The following is a 20,499-nucleotide window of genomic DNA, read 5'->3' as shown; positions in this document are numbered from 1 at the left end:
CATTTAGCAAATTATAACCGGTGCCACACTCAACTGAAGGCACTTAACGTTATTTTGTTCAATGATCCAAAAGCAACACTATGAAAATAATTTTTACCATTTTACATCTACCAATGGGAAAACAGACTTAGAGATCAAAACCTAGTAAATGGAAAGCAGATTAGATCCTGGGTCTGCATGACTCCGAAGTTTATGTTCTTCCCACTCTAATTGGGAAAATAAAATATAATTAAATATCAATATTTAATACAGTGCATATCAGAGGAATCTGCAAGTGACTAACAACTTGGGGGAGAAAAGGAGGCATCAGGAAGGTTTCATAAAATTGAACTAATATGTGAAAGAATAACTAGCCTTTGAACAGAATTAGCATGAGTATGTTACAGTGAAAAGGAACTACACTGCAATATTTTTTATTATGTCACATAAAACCTACTCAAGAAGTTTGCTGCCAATATTAACTAACACTCAGGAACTAAAAGACTGTTATGTTTTATAATGCCACTGTTTTTATAATCCTGTTAAAAAAATAGATGGTGATCTCTTATTAATATTTACAATGTCCCCTTCCCCACCAACCCTTTTCTCCTATATTTCCTGACAAATGCCTTTAACAACTCTACCATGACTCATCTCATCTCATGGGTCATTCAACTTCAAAATGTCTTTTCAATTACTCCTTTTTCTTTTTTAAAAAGATTTATTTATTTATTTATACAAGCACTGGGTACAGTCAGAAGAACAGGAGGGTGAGAGGATTCACCAGAGCCAGAGCGGGGAACAGAACAGGCAGAAGGACCGAAGTACACTGCTCAGGGGAGCAGGAGAGGTCTATGCGCCATGTGGGACCCGCCTCTGGTGGCCGGGGAGCAGCCGGGGATCGAACCGGCGCTGCAGAGGCCACAGGCAGCTTCTCAGCCCAGCGCTCAACCACTGCGCTACTAGGGGAGGCCCTACTCCTTTTTCTTTATGCTTCCTGCCACTGCCTTTGTCAAGCTATCGCTTTAAAAAAAAAAAAAAAAGATTTATTTATGAATACAAGAGCTGGGGTGTAGGCCAGAGTGTGGGGGGCAGGGGAGAGGATTCACTAGAGATAGAGTAGGGAGCAGAATAGGCAGATCTACTGAGATACACTGCTGAGGGGAGCAGGGGCGAGAAAGAAGAGGTCTGCTGTGCCATGTGTGTTAGCTCCCTGGCCAGGGATGGAACTTATACTGCAGTGGCTGGCAATAGCTTCATAGTGCTGAGACTTAATCCCCTGAGCAAGGAGGGAAGCCCTGTCAAGCTATCATTCTTTCCCTGATGTTACTGCAGCAGCCTAATAGTCATCATCTATATTTAGTCCTTTCCTTTCCACCTCTACTTAACACTTACCAGTGTAATATTTCTGAACTATAAATCTCATGCTGTTGACTGATCAGAATCTTTCAGTGACGTCCCTAGTCTGTTAACAGAAGGTCTAAGCTGTCTTGCACAGCACAAATAGCTTAGGCTGCTTGTCAGGTACATCAATTATTCTTCCTCTGCCAAACTTAATGACCTCTAAATGCCCTAAGTGATCTGTTTGATTGCTCTGTTACTCTAAGTGGTTCCATTGATGAGAAAGCTCTTCCTCTCCTAATCTCCGAAAATAAATTCTATTTTTTTATAATTCTTTTTCTTTCATTAAAGTCACCTTTTCTGGAATAAACAGATTTGTTGACAATCACTTGCTAGAAGGCAGACTAGGCTATTCACCTCATTTGTACCACTACTATAGAACTTGGGGCACTATATTAAGCATTTTTAGCTTCATCAGTAGACTCTAAAGTTCTTAAAACGTAAATGGTATCTTTGAGTCCCTATCATTTATACAGTGTCTGGCATAATGAGCACAAAAAAATGTCTGAATAAAAGCCTAACTTTAAATATAAGCCTAACTTAAGTATTCACCTTCAGTCTAGCAAGACAAGAAGCTCCTCACTGTCTTATTAATTTTTTATTCACCTATTATACACAGTGCCTGGTGTACAGCAGTCTCTGGACAGGGTAATTCTTTAATAAGCAATCATTCATAAAGTGATTTAATTAGCAACCATATTAAGATTAAGTGTTCACTATGAAGAATCAATAGTGTGTAACCTCCTTTGGAAACATTTTCTACCATTCCAAGAGAATAAAAATCCACATAATACACAAACTGTATTCTCCAGTACTTTATTTATTTTCCCTCTTTCAGTCACTTACCTGGTGCAAACGATGAAAAATTAGTAAACCCAGGTAGGTTAAACAAATTTACAGGCTGTGTTGGAAAGCTGAAAGGACAAAATAAGCTGGGAGAAGGAGGGTGTGATGTACTGCTGCCTCTTTCCTTGCTTCCAGGTTTGTCAGTATGCTGATTTTGTTGTCGCATAAGTTCACTTAGCATTTGTTTCAACCTATAAGAATTTAAGAAGTCAGTAATATAAAAATCCGTTATATCACCATCTATTTATATTCAGAAAAAATATACATAAGAATGACTTATGTAAGCATGCAGAATAGTCTAATGCTCTGATATTTACTCCAACGAATATGTGCTTGTCCTTATTTCAGTAAGTTTTAGAACAAGAACTGAACTTATTAGCACTTTTATGAGAGTAGGCTTAATTCTAAGAAATGATCTTATTGTTGTTTAAAGCTTTACTGAGATAATTTACACACCATGTAATTCCTCTTTTTTTTAAAAACTGCTTTTTTTTTTTTAAGATTTATTTATTTATACAACTACTGGGGTTCAGGCCAGAGTCACGGGAGGGTGAGAGAATCCACCAGAGACAGAGCAGGGAGCAGAACAGGCAGGAGGACCAAAATGCACTATTGAGGGGAGCAGTGGGTGAGACAGGAGAGGTCTGCCGCACCATGAGGGAATCTCTCTGGCCGGCAGGGAATCGAACTGGCGACGTGGAGGCTGCGGACAGCCTCACAGTGCTGGGCTCAACCCACTGTGCCACCAGGGAGGCCTGACACACCATGTAATTCTAATATAAATCTATAAATCTAAAGTTGACGTATACATTTTTAAAACAAAATTCAAGTCCACCATACTAAAAGGGAAGACTGGGCAAATGACTTATAAATTTCTCAGGTGACAGAATGTTCAGATATACAATTTGGCTGATGTCCTTTTCTCCCAGAAACACCCTTGCTCATTTTTAGTACTTTATACAGTCTCACTACTTCAAAGAAACAATTACCTTTGCACATTATTCTGTTGCCAGGTGAGCTGAGTATAGCACTGGTTCAGCTGGTGCATTATAAGATGTACTTGAGGAGATGCAACATTGCTGGGCATAACACTATAAGGACCGGTGAGGAGAGTTTGGAGCAGACAAGACAGAGTCTATGGGAAGGAAAATTTTCATGAAGAGTCACTGATGATTTGGAAAAAATTTATACTGCTTCAAAAACAATATTAAAATATTTTTTACTTTCATAGTAAACTCTACCTGCTGGTCTTGCATCAAAGTCTGACAAATACTGACACTGAAATCAAGCTGTTTCTTTAACTGATTGATTTGTTCTTGCCATTGTTCTTTCTCTTCTACATAAGAGAGTTCTGATACCCAACGAAGGTTTTCCTGACGTTGCATGCTGATATTCTGTTGTCTTGTCTTGGCTAAAGGACGATAATTTCCATCCGCTGAAAAAGGACGTTTGTTCTTCCACCTAACAAAATTTACAGCATTGGGTGATCATTCTTATGTAATTACTTGATTTTTAAAATCTGTCAATAAATCCGATCCATAAGTCAGTTTCTTTTTATATTCAAAAGAATTAAAAGGTATGGAGAAGAGGTAGGGGGAGATTCTGTATTTCTAGCCTTGGACAGTTTAAAAAAAAAAAAAACTTTTCCAAAAAAAAAAAAAAAAAAATCTAAAAAACTCTCCCCCAATTTTTTTTCCATCTGTTTTACACATAAGTATCCATTTAATTCTGTATTCTACAAAACCAGAAAGAAAAATAAATTTACAAACATTTCCCCAACCTTCATGCTTTAAGCTTAGTCATACAACAGTCCATCATCAAGTGGAAGTACTTAGCTATCTTGACACACGAAACGACGTTTACAATTATAAAAAAAGGTAATGACTCTGTTGACAGACCTTCTCACTATTAATGATTTAAAACTTTTTAATTCCTCAAAAGAGGAGCAAAGATCAAAGCTTATGAATCTTGGTCCATTCTAGTTGGGATCTGTCTTGATGACACTCTTCTAGTATAATAAAACATATTGGGTCATTGTCACAGGTCCCCAGACACTCTTCTAGTATAATAAAACATATTGGGTCATTGTCACAGGTCCCCAGAAGAGATCTCCTAAAAATCTTAACACCTCTGGGATGATAGGTGTCTTCTGTTATTCAGAATGAGCCCCTTTCAACCAAATTCAAGTTTGCTCGGCTCTTGGTAGGCCCTAGATAGCTTCATGATAGGGAGGGTCACTAGAAAAACCAACTAGGTAATTAGGGGATTGGAATTTTCAACCTATTCTCCAACCTTCAGGGAAGAGCGAGCTAGAGATTTTGAGCTTAATCACCAATGTCAATGATTTAATCAATTATACGTATGTAGTGATGCCTCTCTAAAACAGAATTCTGGGTTGGTGGATACACTGAAGTGCTGAGAGAGAAGCCCCATAACTCCTTCCCCAAATGCTTCTCTTTCATTTGGCTGTTCCCAAGTTGTAGCTTTTATAGTAACTCAGTAAACCTAAGTGTTTTCCTGAGTCCATGAGTTGTTTCAGCAAATTATAGAACCTGAAAAGGGATTGTGGGAACTTCCAAATTCACAGCTAAGTCAGAGAGAAGTGTGTGAATGCCCAAGGGCTTGGAATTTATGACTGGCATTTGAAGTAAGGGCAGTCTTGTGGAACTGAACCCTTTAACTTGTGGTCTACCCTAATTCCAAGTTAGTGTCAAAATTAAATTGAATTGTAGGATATCCACTTGGTTCAGAGAGCTGGGGAGTTGCTTGGTATCAGAGCTAAGACTCCTCAAATGAGGCAAAAAATTAAAATTGTGAAACTAACCTATTTTTAGTTTCCTTTACACCATGGGAGTTATGATTCACACTGTTAGGAGGATAGATAGAAAAGTTATCATTGGAACTGGCATCTTGCTCTTCTTCCTCTTCCTCTTCATCTGTCCGAACAACTCCTTCAGAGAGGTAACCATCCTCCTCTCCTTCTTCATCTAGTGCACACTGGGTAGAACCTCCCCAAGTTGCCATTGTTCTAGCAATTAAGAAATATAAAACATGATCATTCTGGAGATAAGCTAAATACTTTATCAATTACTATGTATTAGATATTGTTCCAAATTATATATATACACGCATTTGTGTATATATAAAAGTTTGTTTAAGCACAGTGACTACAGGATAGGCGATACTCTCCCCACTGCTGTTACATAGAATATATTTATTCTGCTTCCACAAAATAATGTTTCAAATAAACTACAATAGTAATCATACCCTCTGGAAAGTTTATCCAACTAAGTACCCCCTTTCTACAACTTTCAACTTTACTTGAGTGATAAGGCTGCCTGACTTAGGAAGGCCTTAGGAAGGTGATTTTAAGAAAATGATTTAATCAACTCTTACTTTTCTGTTCTACTTTGTTGAGGAGTATATAAGTTTTCAGATCCATCACTTCTCAATGAAACAGTCACTGGAGATGTTGTTTCAGCCAGACCTTGCCTCCTCTGATGTTCAGCCATCAAAGCTTCAAGCTGCTTTCTTCTTTGTCGCAGCTCTTCCTTTAACATCTCATGTCTTCGCATTTCTGACCACAGCTATTATTCCAAAAGTTAGAATCTAGTTAGTGTTAATATTTGGATTTGAATTTAGTCTTAGAAAATAATAGGCTAATATAATTAGTACCAACAAAACTTTCTATTCTCACTCTATCCTTTTTACACTGCAATATCTTTGTATACTAAGTGCCATTTTAATGAAAATAAGCAGCACCCAAATATACTTCAATGACATTTAGAGAGTTATGATGTATTCTACAAATCACATATGAATAAATGCCAAAGGATAGGTCTTTCTGAGTGGTTACCATTTGCTATAACTATCCACTATATAATTCTGCCAAATATAAGCTAATAAAGAGCAAGACTATTTTAAAAAGATCCCAACTTAATTACTTTTGGAAGCATTATTTCTTTCCCCAGTTAAAAGATACTAAACAGACAACATTTAAAAATCAGTCTCACAAATATTCTAAAGTATACTTCAGATGTGACTTAAAGCTCAAGAACAATAGGATACAATATATAATACCTCATTATCCACTACTGAAGAGTCTTCAGGCTCAAAAACAGATTTGCTTGTATTAGTTTCATTTTCATTAACAGCTGGGGTTGAAGTAACAGCTGGCATATATTTTTTTGTGGGGCAATTACTGGTACCAGTGGCTGAAAGCTAAAAATGAATTAGTAAAAACTATTAGGAGAAATTAAAGTAGTTATGTTAATTTCATAAAAGCAGTTATTTTTATTACTATAGCATTCTAATACCCTATTTACTTTATTATCAGACCTGAATTGCATCATAATCCAAAGAAAAACTGTAATAAGAAAACAAAGATGAATACACAGCCTAAAGTTGATTAGCAGTAACCCTTAAGAACAAGAAACAAGAGGAATAAATTTCATACATTCAACCCAACACCAGCCTATGGTCCTCTGGACATCATTCCAATCAGGGAAAAGGATTAGATTAAGTAGAAAAGGTTAGGAGCCTAGAAAATAAAAGTTATATTTATAAACATTTGATGTGTTTCCCTTTCTTTGAAAAATAAAACCTGACTGAAGAATGAAATTAACCATCAATTGTAGGAAAAAATCTCAAGAAGAAATTGTAGTCCCTTCTCATATTGACCCCTACTCCTGATTACTTAATGTGGTTAGATTGTTCATTCTGTTTAACATCAAAGGCCCTGCATAAAGTACTATGTAATAAGCCAAAGTACACATATTTAACTTCAAATGTTTTAATTCATTTCCTTAGATAACTCATGGTGGCTTAAGGGCTTTAAGTCTACTTTAAATCAGTAAAATATGGAAATACTAGTCCATAACTACAAAGCGCAAATCAGAATATTTTAAGTTACAAATGTTCTAAATCCGTAGCTAGTCTAATGAGTGAAAGAAATGATATACTCGAAGTCCAGTCCTATGTGCTACCTTTTCCAGTGTAAATGTATAGCCCTCACCATTTTACCTGTTGTTCTATTTATTAGTCATAAAAGTGCTATAAAAGCTCTAGAAAGACAAAGTACTTTCAACTGACATTTTTTTTTTAAAGAACCATCTATCTATGCATACAAGAACTGGGATACAAGCCAGAGGCGAAGAGGGTGGGAGGATCCACCAGAGACAGAATAAGGCAGTTTGACTGAAATACACTGCTGAGGGGAGCAGCCGGCGAGTCAGGAGAGGTCTGCTGTGCCATGTGGGTTGCTCCCTGGCTGCAGTGGCTGCGGATGCTTCATAGGTTGCGTCCTAACCCCTTGCGTTACCAGAGAGACCCTCAACTGACATTAGATTTTAAACATCTTTTCCCAGCCAAATGGAAAGAAAAACATTTCCTAATTACCTGTAGGTCAGGACATGCTTTTTGTAATGCTTGAATTTTCCCTTGAATCTCAATCAATTTCTTTCTTTCTTCCTGCAACTGTTTGAGCTCTCTCTGTTGCTGTTGCAGTTTCGCCTCATAAAATTTCTCTCTACAAATAAATTGACATTATTTGTGGACTTCAATATAACTGATAACATTAAGCACGATATAATACAGCATCTAGGTTGAATACAAAAACCACTACATTTTAAGTAAATAAAAGTTCTAAGCTTAACACACACCTTGCCTTTTCATTTACCCCAACATCTTTCTGTGTTTTACTGGCATTTCCTCTGGTGTTATTTGTATTTTGTTTGGTGCCATCTTCTGCTGGGTAGAAATCATCCAAATTTGAAGTATTGGCAGAAATAACTCCTTGATCTGCTGCATCATCATCCTAAAACAGCACCATTATATTAAAATCTTGATGTTACTTAATTCATATCTTAATATTACCCATTTGTAAAACATACATAAAAATTAAAGCAGTAAAAAAACTACATGAATTTTAGAAAACAATGAAGTTCGCCTTCTACCAATGGCAAAAATAGCATATTTAAATTCTGAGCTGCCAATTACCCAATAATGACAAATACTAAGTTGTTTTTTTCTTACCTAAACCATATACTGAGCTATCAATTAAGAGATTTCAAAAGAATGTGAAGATAAAAAATACACCACTGACACTGAGAACTCTCATATTAGTTTTTCTTTTATGTTAACAACTTCAAATAACCAATGTCCATTATCACTTGCTGTGTTTAAAATTTTCCATTTTCTCACTTTGGTCTTTTATTTGCCAAACAAGTGCCAATGGATATCAATACAAAATAATGAAGAATATAGCATCTCAAATCTGTCTTAACTAGGGGAAAAAATGAACGAAGTTTTTATCAATAGGAGAGCCATATCTCCTGTTGAAATCAATGTACTTATTAAAAGGGTTAAGGAGGTAAACAACTGCATTTTCTTAAAACTATTTAACTATGTATTTTATATTTACTCATGTTGTCCATGCTTTCTCTGAGGATGTAATGTGAAAATTCAATCTTTAGGAACATTCTAATAAAACATTCAAGAGTTAATCTCATTGAATTATTAAAAAAAAAAACCAATCAATTTTAAGTTTGTAGACAGGTATTATTCTGGTCTTCACATCAGTCTAAACTCTAAAGAAATTTATTGCTAGTATGTATCAGAAGATTAGAAAGAGACGGAGTTGAGATTCAAGAACAAAAACTGGCCCATGAGGCTATTGAACAAAAGTGAAAAAATAAAGTACAACAAAAAGTACATAACAAAACTGCCTCAAGTTTCAGATGGTAGTATAAGGCAGCCTGATCAACTGAAATGCTGTTACTCCAATACTAAAAACAATTAACTTAAGAATTATTGTTTTAATATACATTGCATTACAGATTAAGGAACTGAAAGAGACGATCATCTGGAGACTCATAAAAGACATAGCTTCATTAAGGGTCACAGGTTTTGCAGGCTAATCTAATCAATAACTTTATATAATCACGTAACTATATGAAAATTTAGACCTTTTCCTGGGTCTCCTGGGAAACAGGATGTAGAGAAAGACTACCCTTAGTAAGTAAAACACGCTTTAAACTAACATAAAAACTTGGGAGTTTGGGTTCATATTTTTTACTAGCTCTCTTTTGGGGGAGGCCATTAATCTCTCCGGATTGCAGTTTCCTCATGTATTTCACATCTTAGGACACACCTAAAGCAAAAGTGCACTACTCAACATAAGCCTAAAATTAAGCCTGATTAATCAATAAGCCACCAAGTTACTCATCATTTCTGATTTATTTCTCCTACCTTGGCTAATAGAAAAAAATGGGAAAGTACTAAGTACAATGGCATACAAGATGTTATTTGCTTTAGATAACATTTTAATTTTCTGAAATGATAATGCAATTGTAAGATTGAAGTTCAAAAAATAAAAAAGACATTTAGAAAAGTTTCTTTTCCAAACCTGTCTCCCAATCAATTTCATTCTCTATTGGAAACCAATGTTACCAGTTACATATCCTTCTACAAATTTACTTTGAATATATGAGCAAAAACTTACATCTATGTATATAAAACCATGTGTTTTATACATGTTGTTATGTTTGTACAAATGTATTTATAATCCTTCTTTCTCTTAATAGCCCTATTTATGAAAGTGAAAATTTGGAAGAAGTCAAAAGACAATCGCAGTAATGAATAAACAAGCTATATGTCAATAAATTGTAAACAAGGGTTTAGGGAAATGGACTCATACACCACTGCTTAGTCATTTGGGAGAGCAATTAAGAAGTGTCCCTTAACATTAAAATGTGTATAAACTCTAACATTTCTATTTCTTTTTATCTACTCTTAAAAAAATACAAATTCTGATCTGATACCTTGGGAAATTAACACCTCTTTAATCTATTTAATACTTATTTTATTGAGATGTTACCAGTTCCACATGATACAAGACTGTAGTCTTAAGTAAAATAAACAAACACACTAATTTTTGTAATAGTTATACTGGATCACAGTGATGTCATTTGTTTATGTATTGCTTATGGCATCTTCTATACTGAATAGTTTTGACAAAGAGAGTATGCCCCACAAAGCCTAAAATATCCATTAACCCATTCTAATGGAAAAGGTTTGCTTTTCTAATATATGGAATATATTGTGCTAATAGATCCTTAACCTGGAATATAGTAAACTCAATAATAAAAGTGTACTAGTATAATCATTATCAAACACATAGATTTACCTTAATGCACTATTAGTTTTGATAAAACTAAAAAAAAAAAACAAAACAAAACAAAACAAAAAAAGTATTTACCTGTACCATAGCAACAAGATCTTGTAGCTGTCTAAGCTTCTGTTTTGCAGCCATAAGTCTGCTGATCTTCTGTTCAAATTCAGCATCTTCTGGAGCCTCATCAACCAGACTGCTCCTAGGACTAGATAAGGAAGCACCACTGACCCTTTCCTCTTCTGCTTCCTCTTCTTCCTCATCATCTTCATCCTGTACAACATGAATCCCCTGTTCTCCTTCTCTATTATATCGACAATCTGCTGAAAACATGTATCATTGAAATAATTTTTTTAATAAACTTACAAGAGTACTAATGAAAAGATAATCCACTTCCCAAGAATACAGCAAAACTGTGAATATATCAATCATACCTAAAGAAGGCATGTTTAGAGCCCGTATGTTGGCAGATCTATTATTAATTTCACAATTAGAATTAACTGATCTCCCATCTCTGTTATTAGAAACACACTGTGCATTAGAATTACTATTTACTTCATTCCAGGTTGTAGCTACGGGTGGATTTCTGAAAGAAAAGAGCCTGATGTTATTTAAGGTGAATAAAAAGTTTCAGAACTACAACAATCCCAAAACTTATGAACATCACTGACTATTTTCCATTTAAATTCAAACTGTGAATAACTGGCACTTTCTTTTTATTAACTGTCTGCTATTTGGAAATTTAAGAAGAAAATATCTAAAAAATTAATTACACCTAAAAATAAAGAAGTAGGTGAAGGTTAAGTTAAATACTTCATGATTTACTTGCATTTGATCTTACAAACAGCAAATTGACTAAACCACCAAATCAACACTTCCTTGTTTTCTTTACAGGGCAAGTATGATCACACTGACAAAAATAGCAGTTTTGTAAGAAGTTTAGTGAAAGACAAATAACACTGAACTGAGTGGCTTTGTTCTGTACTAAAAGCACTAAATTAGGATAAGTAAGTTAGAAAATCAAACTTTAAAAAAATTACCGAATGTTAGTAACTGGTTCAGAGTTTTCATTCTCGGAATCATATTCTGACTCCTCAGTTTCTTCATCTTTTGTGTTTTCATTTACAGCGTCTGTCATCATATCTGATGTTTGCTCATAATAATGAACTAATTCTCTTAGCTCATTCAATCTCTTTCGAACTTCATTTAACTTCCTGATAAACAAAATATATTAATAGCCCTTTTTTGAAAGCTAAAACCCTACATTATTTTCAAATAATAGCAGCCAGCACAAAATTTAGACCTAGTCAAACATCCAGGGGGTGTAACTGTAAAGTAATGAATTTTAAGAATACCTCACTCAAAATCCCATCATTGTATTTTCTTACACTGTATCAGGGTCAAAAGCATTTTGAAGTGTCCTTTTAAGTAATCAATCACAAATGTTAACAGCATAAAACTCAATGTCAAAAATACTCCCAGGTTTCTGAATAAGTATTAAAAATGTGAAGTACTGGATATTCAATGTAAATATTACCTCTCAGGCAAAATGGTAGGTGCAGGCATTGAATGCAATATGTAGAGATCTACAAATTATGTTTACCAAAAATAACAATTAAGTTTGTTGAGTTTTTCTAAGTGCCAATTTTGGGGGGAGGAATCCTTAAAACACTTTTATAAGCAGGTATATTATCCCTATTTTTCATGTGAAGAATCTAGAGTCTGGGGTCTAGATCTTTTGAACACAGGATTCTTATCTGTAATAACAGCTATTGCTAAACCATTAGTGGAAAATGGGAATAGCATTAGCACAAAGAAATTACCTGTTATTACCATATCCCATTTCTCTCGGACAACTCTAAGATGTACATATAACATACTGTACGCTTCCCCCACCATATCACTTAAAGCTGCTTATCATATTAAATTAGTTTTTCCAAAACTTTCAACATAAAGGAAAAAAGCCTCAGAATTTACTCCCATTATTTAATTCTAATCTATGTAAATAATGTTTGTAAAAAATGTTTTACTGGAGTTTTTCAGTTGGATTTAGATGGCCTTCATTTTCACTCTCATTCTGAGAAATTAGAGAAGCAGCAGGATAAGAAACGGGGGATGTGAGGCTATTGGATTCTCCGTTGACAATTGGTGCTAAGCCCACAGGAGCAGAGGGAGCTGAGGCTGTAGTTCTTTGATCTGCACTCCTTTGTGGAGAGGCTGAAGAAGGCACAACTACCAAAAAAAAAAAAGTAAAAAGACCAGTTACTAACTTGCACAATTTGACTGGATACAGAAAAATTAAAAGTCAAAATTATTACCATCTTAAACTCTGCAGCTTTAAATTTTAGAAATTTAGGGATACAATATATCCCTCAATCAGAGTTAAAAACAGAAGGGAAAGAACAAGAAGAAATAAATAGTAACAACAAATATGATACTCTACCTTGGGAAAGTATTTAGAGTAGTCATATGTTATTGTTGGTTCTCTGGTAAGTTAAAAAGGGTTGCTGTATAATGATGTGCAGTATACCATCTACACATCTTGATAGGACAGTCCTAACAGATTAGGTCCTTAAGGGTGCTCCAAATCTATAATTCAGAGGAATCATAGCTCACCTTCAGAAGAAAACTATTCATGTTTCAAAAGATAATGCAAAATTGATCAAGTGTCTGTGGTACAAAATACTATGAAATATATTCAGCAATAAACTTTTCTAATTAGATGATGGTTAATCCTCTAGTCTTTGAAATACATATTACTTTTCTGTCCATATAGAGTGGACAAAGATATTTTATGCCTTCAAAGGTAATAAGTAAGATTAAGAGTTTCAGCAATTCTACTACTACTTTAAAACTTCTCAAGGACCACACCACAATGTTAATAGGAAAAGTTCCTTATTTTGTACCCAAGAAGAACAACTAAGAATTAACTAGAGAAATATAATACTAAGAGAGTCCCACAGCTTGGGGTGAGATTTAAATACTCTTAGTACCTCAGAGGCCACATAGACTGCACTAGAGAGGACAGTGAGAAGATTCACATTTCACTGGATGGAGAGAAATACCTGGAGGCTGTAGTCTGGATTGGGGAAACACAGCTAGGCTGCCAGTGCAAACCAGGGTTCTATTTATTATGGCCACAAAAGGAATTAAATACCTTGGAATACATTTAACCAAAGAAATAAATCATATACCTAAAACTATCAGGCATTGCTGAAGGACATAGAAGACACAAAGAGATGCAAAGGTATTCCATGCTTTTAGGTTGGAAGAATTAATATCATTAAAATAGCTGTATCATCTAAAGCAAAATACAAATTTCAATGCAATCTATCACAATCTCAGTGACATTCTTAATAGAAATAGAACAAAAAATTATGAAATTTATTTGGAACTACAAATAAGACCCCTAATAGCAGAAACACTTCTGAGGCAAAAGAAAAAATGGAGGTATCATGCTCCCAAATTTAAATTCTACCACAAGTGATAATAATTAAAACAGTTTGGCATTGGAATAAAGAGACACAAAGAACAATGGAAGAGAATTGAGGAACCAAAAATAATACCGCCCCCCCCACACACAACTAATTTACAAGAAGCCAAGAACTTACAATGGAATAAGGAAAGTCTCTCCAATAAATAGTGTTGGGAAAAATGGAGAGTCATATGCAAAAGAACAAAACTAGACCACTGTCCTAATACTTTCCTAATCAAGGCAAATAAAAACAGTGAGATATCACCTCATACTTGTGAGAATTATTTAAAAGGAACCAAATTTAGGGGTCTCCCTGGTGGTACAGCGGGTTGAGCGCAGTGCTATGAAGCTGTCTGTAGTCTCTGCAGCACCGGTTTGATTCCTGGCTGGCCAGGGAGATTCCCACATGGCGCAGCAGACCTCTCCTGTCTCACCCACTGCTCCCCTCAGTAGTGTATTTCGTCAGTCTGCCTGTTCTGTTCCCCGCTCTGTCTCTGGTGAATCCACTCACCCTCCCACGCCTCTGGCCTGTACCTCAGCTCTTGTATAAAAAAAAGAAATTAAATAAATCTTAAAAAAAAAAAAAAAAAAGGAAACAAATTAGAGACTGGAGAGAAGGGAAACCTTATACACTATTGGTGGAAATATAAATTGAAAAGCCATCATGGAAAGCGGTGTAGAGATTCCTCAAAAAATGAAAAACATATTCCATATGGTCCAGTTATCCTATTTGAGTATTTACCTGATTTAAAAAACAACAAAGTATTGTGGTGATACATGTCCCCATGTTTACAGGAGCATTACTTACAACAAACAAGAACTGATAATAACCTAAGAGTCTATCAACTGACAATGGAGAAAAATGTGCTATCTATATACAACAGAATATTCAGTCATGGGGAAAAAAATGGTATCCCGCCATTACAAGAGCACAGAGATGGTATTATGCTTAGTAAAATAAGACACATCATATAATTTTACTCATATGTGGTATAGAGAAAACAAACAGATGAGCTAAATAAAAAAAACTTTAATTAAAATCAATTAGTGGTTATCCAAAGGGAGGAGGAGTGTTACATCAGAAGTGGGATAATGGTATAAGGGACAAAATTGAATTTTTAGCAGTGAACTCGATATAGTACATACAAACACTGATTTCCAATGATGCACAACTGCAACAATATATAATACTATAATGCAATGTTGTTACTTCAAAAACAACAACAACAAAAAAACAACCAAAAACTATTGTCACTTATCTCTTTCTCACAGCTGCTATAGCTGCTTCCCATAAAACCTCTTCACTCTATTCCTTGACTGCTATACCTTTTGCTGTGCCCTCAGTTTCCCAGTGCAGGATGGTGGGGATGATTTTTTTAAAAGTCATTGGTGGGCAGTGTGCTGCTTTCTTTATGTGTATAAAATGACCATAAGGTCTTGAGTACAACATTAGAATTTTAAGTGTTTCTTTTGTTTAGGAAGCGGAACACTGTGATCAGATTATAATCAAAAAGAGACCAGCAGAGGGAAAATCAAGGAGTATGTTCAGGGAAAATAAAGGAACATGTTCAAGGCAAAAAAAAAGTAAGATTCTTTTGGGGGTGGCAGAGAAACAGGTGATAGGCAAAAATAAGGAACAGGGACTCCAAGATGTTGCTGGCCTTTTCTTTACTAAGACAGCAGCTGGGATGTTGCAGAATACTGACCAGTTGAGGCTGCCCCTACTGAGTCTCATTTCCAATGTAAAAGCACCTATCACTAACTGGGTAATAGGCAGGAGCCAGGCTCGAGAAGACAATACAAGGAAAGCAAGTGAGAACTAGCAACCAGACACGAATTAGACAACTTCTATACGGCAGAAAAAAATAGGTGCCATAGTTTAATTAGGAAGATGACTACTGCCTTTCCTATGTAACTAACATAACTAGTTTAACTAGAATGACTATGCCTTTCCTAGCCCCTTCTGAGATGACTATGTATTTTTAAGACAATTTAAGTTATGGACTTTCTCCATTAAACCATATGTACTATGTAAGTTTTTATCTCTTTTTCATATAAATACTTTATAAATCAGGTTCATAGGTTTTAAATCAAAGTACTAATTTGGATTTGTTTTTAAAAGAAAATTTTGAATATTCTAAAAACTACATTATTATATCCAAGTATCTCATAATTCTTTCTTTTCTACCTTTCCCTTATTAAAATCCTATGCATATTAAAATCTGACCTATCTTTCAAGGTTCAACTTTCTCCTTTCCCTTGTCTGAATTATAGCTCTACCATTTATTGGGCTTTTATCATATAATGCCTTGCTACTTAAAAAGTCTTCACCTGTAAGTACTATTTTTTCAGAAAAATTTTATATTTCTTAAGGAATATGTGATCATTTAATTCACCAAATATTTTACTATCATGTGCCAGCATATATACTAATGTGTATGCTAATATTGCTAAGCCAGATTTACTTACATGATGAATTGTTCAGATGCTGATCTCGAAGTGTATGAAGTTCTCCAAGCAATTTGTCCATTTTTTGTTTCTTTTCCTGTAACACTCTCATTTTGCTAAAAAGTTGAACTTTCTCATCAGGTAAATGATCCGAAACAGATGGATTCCTGCTCTGGGAAGCCTCCCTAGTTAATGAAAGACTTTCTGCCTGTCTTCTATTGTCTGGAACAGCTGGAGGCTTATATATATTAAAAAAAAAAGGAAAAAATAAAACTAGTGCAATTAAAGGTTGCATCTTCATTTATAAAATGCATGAATATTCTTATAAAAAGAAATAAATATTTGCCAAGGTTGTGCTAGTGGTTAAGAATGTCTTTTCCATTTTTTATCTCCAATTAGATACTGTTTTCTGATATGCCACTCTATTAAGTGTTATCTATATGTATATGTGTGTATGTTATTTTAGACACATTTAATCTCACACTGGTTTTGGATACACTGGATATTATTACTACCTGGACCTAAATTCTTCTTTTGCCATCTTTTTAGAACTACTATCCATCATAAAATTTAACTACTTCTTCTATCAGTTTTCCTACTTCTTTCTGTGTCCCTGTAGCTAAAAAAAATTATGAAACATTTCAAAGTCCACCAAGGCTTTATCACTAATCATATAATGAATAATCACCATCGGGCTTAGTCAAACCTTAAATATTTTGTTACATCTGCATCAGTTCCATTTATTTATTTATTTTTGCACAGAAGAACTGGGGTATAGGGCCAGAGGTGTGTGGGGTGAGAGGACTCACCAGAGACAGAGAGGGGAGCAGAACAGGTGGATTTACTAAAATACACTACTAAGGGGAGCAGCAGGTGAGACAGGAGAGGTCTGCTGTGCCCTATGTGGGTTAGCTCCCTGGCCAGGGATCGAACTCAACCCGAAGCAAAGATAGTGCTGAGATTTAACGCACAGGCCACGAGGGTGGCCCCATCAGTTCCACTGATTTTTTAGGAGAAATAACAAGTTACAGATAGCTAAAGATTTACAAGTACCAATCCCCAATTCCATTACTCTCTCCAGAGATAACCAACATACACAAATAAGTATCTACCATTCTTATAAATGTTTTATCTCCTTGTCAACATGTAAGAGTTTCTCTGAGGTGGGTCACTGGAAAAAATTTATCATAAATTACTAAATGACTCTCCAAAATGGTTAGACCATATAGTCTTTTACTTTTACTTGGTGAGCAGACCGGAGACAATGTATCTTTAATTTAATTTAATTTAATTTGACCTTGGGCCTCCCTAATGGTGCAGGGATTGAAGACAGCACTATCAAGTTATCACCAGCCACTGCAGCACAAGTTCGATCCCAAGCCAGAGAGCTGACCCACATGGTGCAGCAGACCTCTCCTGTCTCGCCCACTGCTCCCCTCAGCAGTGTATTTTAGTAGATCTGCCTGTTCCACTCCCCACTCTCTCTGGTGAATCCTCTCACAGTCCCACCTCTGGCTTACACCCCAGTTCTTGTATGCATAAATAAATAAATCTTTTTTTAAAAAATTAATATTTAATATGTTGAAATTTTGCATTTTCATAATTTACAAAGGTCATCATCAAATTATAACACTTATTAACTCTGAAATTAAGCTTCAGAACATTCTTATAATTGTTAGTAAAATATTGCAAGAACATAGATTCCAACACAACTTAATTTTAAAAGCTGTAACCATTACCAATCTTTAAAAGGAAAAAAAAGAGTGTCACCTAGTAGGATATAAAGGGAAGATTCCACTTATTACTTCATTCAATGCAGATTTGCTTCTAATTTTGTGTTTCTCAAAGTCTAGTCCCCAAATTACTAGCGCTGGAATTATGTACAGGGAAGCCCCTGACAAGGAATCTTCATTTTTTAAAGCATTGGGCAGGTATGTTTATGTTCAATGAAGTTTAAGAAACACTATTTCAATTAATGTAATTATAAACTCAAATTATGTAAAAATTTTAAGTACCTGAGAGTCACGAAGCTGATTATGAAATCGCTGAATTAAATCATTCAATTCTTCATTAAGTTCAGATGTGATACTGACTCCAGATAAACTGCCTGTATTTTCTGTTACAACTGCAAAGAAAATTAACAATTATTCACTAAAACAAATACACTCCCTTTTCAATTTCTGAGAAGCCAAAAATAAATTTGGGAGCAAAAACAAAATGAAAAATAATCTCACCTAACATAATTTAAAACTAGTTAACCCTCAGATTTATCTGCTAACATCATTTTCTGGAGTTTCCATTTGACTGAAAATAAAGGAACACTAACAAAACTAGTTTAGTTGTTCATCTTTCTATCCCAACATAAAATGAAGGGTACTGTTGTGTCCCAATTAAAAATAGTGAGTCCATGTAGTGGGGGTAGATACAGGTAGGTTGGGTTGGGAGGCTGACAGGGAAAATGGTAGTCTTTCAACACAGCTGATACTGACATGTCTCAATACCTACCAGAGTATCAATGTCCTAGAACAGGAACTGGCAAACTTTTCTTAAACACTCAAATAGCGACTATGTTAGACTTTGTGAGAACAGTTTCTGTCTTAATGACTCAAACCTGCCATTGTAAGACAAAACAACCACAGGTAATACATAAACAAAAGGGTGTATGGTTGTGTCCCATAAAACTTTATTTTATGCAGTGGGTCAAACCCAGCCAGCCATAGCTGACAGAGTTGAACAGATATTTATTGAAGAACTATCTGTAATACAAGCCACATTAAAAGACTATAGTTTGTATCTTCCTAAGGCTACATATTGTAGTGACAATTCTGAGAACAGTTACTGTTCTACTACCCAACAGCTCCCTGCTTATTCTCTTCAACTTTAAGAGAAATACTGTAAATTGCTTCTTTTTCTAAGGAAAATACTAGCTGTTTTTTTTTTTTTTCCACTGAGAAATCAGAATTTCAGGGCTGGATGGAATCCTATATATCTAGTCCAAATTCCATTTTGAAAAGAAAAAAACTGAAGTCTAGATAACTAACACAATTTGATAGTTAGCACATTACAATTATATTACCTCTTTTATATAGACTATTAAATACTATAAATTTGGGTTTTCATCAGTTTTCCCCTGCAAAGTATCATAAATATAAAAGGAAATCGCCTTCAAAATTACTAACCAAAAGTTCTTTTGATATAGTATATAAATTCCTGTTAATCCTATTCCTTGTCTCTGTCTCATAATACTACTTTTGAAAAAAGAAATTATCTGCTAATTTAAAATGAAAGTTCATATTCAGAACTAGAGCCAGACCTAGAATTCAATAGATCTGACTCTACTAAAATCCCATATAAGCCTAGATAACTTGCAAACTGTGTTAAGAGTTCCTTCCCTATAAAATGGGGAATATGAAAAACAGCTCTAACAGCTAACCCATAATTTTGTGATGATCAAAGGACAGGATATAAATATAACTATTTGAAATAACATAAGCCAGTCTTTTAAATCTGGTATTCCAAACTTGCAATATACATATTTTTTAAAGTATTTAAAAAGTTAGTTATTAACTAGTCTTGGTCATTACAGTAGAATATTTTTTTCCCCCTCAATCACCTATTTCCTAAATATAAATGTAGAAGCTAAATATGCTTTGTATTTTGTAAAGGAAAAATGAGAATGAAAATCTGTAAAATTATTACTATGTACTACATATATCATATGTAACTATATATTAAAAATAAGTTACTTGCAATTTATAAAGTTCCTTATAAAAATGCAAAATTAAATTATGTGTAACAGAGGATGGAGTCAGTGGACTAGGTGGATAGGAAGATGGGTTGAATAATGACAGGGTAATCTCAGTGAGGAAGACACCTCCAGGAAATAAATTATTAGACTGGGATGGTGGATATAGATTATGAGAATAAACCTTACTTTTATTGCATTTTAGTAAGTAACAATTTGTTTTCAGCTTAATGATAAACACCTGGAAGTGATGAGAAAAACTACAATATTAAGACTAAAAAATTCAATATAATTACCACCAAAATGATATACAACTATCAGGGGAAGAAGAAGATAGAACATTTCTGAGTCTCAGTAAGACTATATAAAATATACATTCAAAGAAACTAGCATGTATAATAGAATACCAAACTGAAATAACTACTACTAACTTCA

The 20,499-nt window shown here is 34.7% G+C and overlaps 1 protein-coding gene across 19 annotated transcripts in view; it reads right to left on the bottom strand.

The window, feature by feature from the left end:
- The window catches only part of PCM1 (pericentriolar material 1), an 86,166-nt gene that overhangs the window by 37,643 nt on the left and 28,024 nt on the right, over positions 1–20,499 (bottom strand). For 12 of the 19 annotated variants that reach the window (XM_037526319.2, XM_037526329.2, XM_037526327.2 and 9 more), the window contains 14 exons: positions 18,335–18,444; positions 16,341–16,557; positions 12,427–12,628; positions 11,437–11,610; positions 10,831–10,982; positions 10,484–10,719; positions 7,887–8,041; positions 7,624–7,753; positions 6,307–6,447; positions 5,623–5,813; positions 5,051–5,254; positions 3,468–3,687; positions 3,216–3,361; positions 2,227–2,417 (listed from right to left, as the gene is read on the bottom strand). In XM_037526319.2, the coding sequence (XP_037382216.1) occupies positions 2,227–2,417; positions 3,216–3,361; positions 3,468–3,687; positions 5,051–5,254; positions 5,623–5,813; positions 6,307–6,447; positions 7,624–7,753; positions 7,887–8,041; positions 10,484–10,719; positions 10,831–10,982; positions 11,437–11,610; positions 12,427–12,628; positions 16,341–16,557; positions 18,335–18,444 (2,469 nt within the window). The remainder of the gene's footprint in view (positions 1–2,226; positions 2,418–3,215; positions 3,362–3,467; positions 3,688–5,050; positions 5,255–5,622; positions 5,814–6,306; positions 6,448–7,623; positions 7,754–7,886; positions 8,042–10,483; positions 10,720–10,830; positions 10,983–11,436; positions 11,611–12,426; positions 12,629–16,340; positions 16,558–18,334; positions 18,445–20,499) is intronic. The other 7 variants (XM_037526326.2, XM_037526328.2, XM_037526333.2 and 4 more) reach the window with 1 other exon arrangement.

This window comes from Talpa occidentalis, unplaced genomic scaffold (assembly GCF_014898055.3).
Source record: "Talpa occidentalis isolate TD23 unplaced genomic scaffold, MPIMG_talOcc4v2.1 talOcc4.4, whole genome shotgun sequence".
Lineage (NCBI taxonomy): Eukaryota > Metazoa > Chordata > Mammalia > Eulipotyphla > Talpidae > Talpa > Talpa occidentalis.
This window is presented reverse-complemented; position numbering and strand designations above follow the sequence as displayed.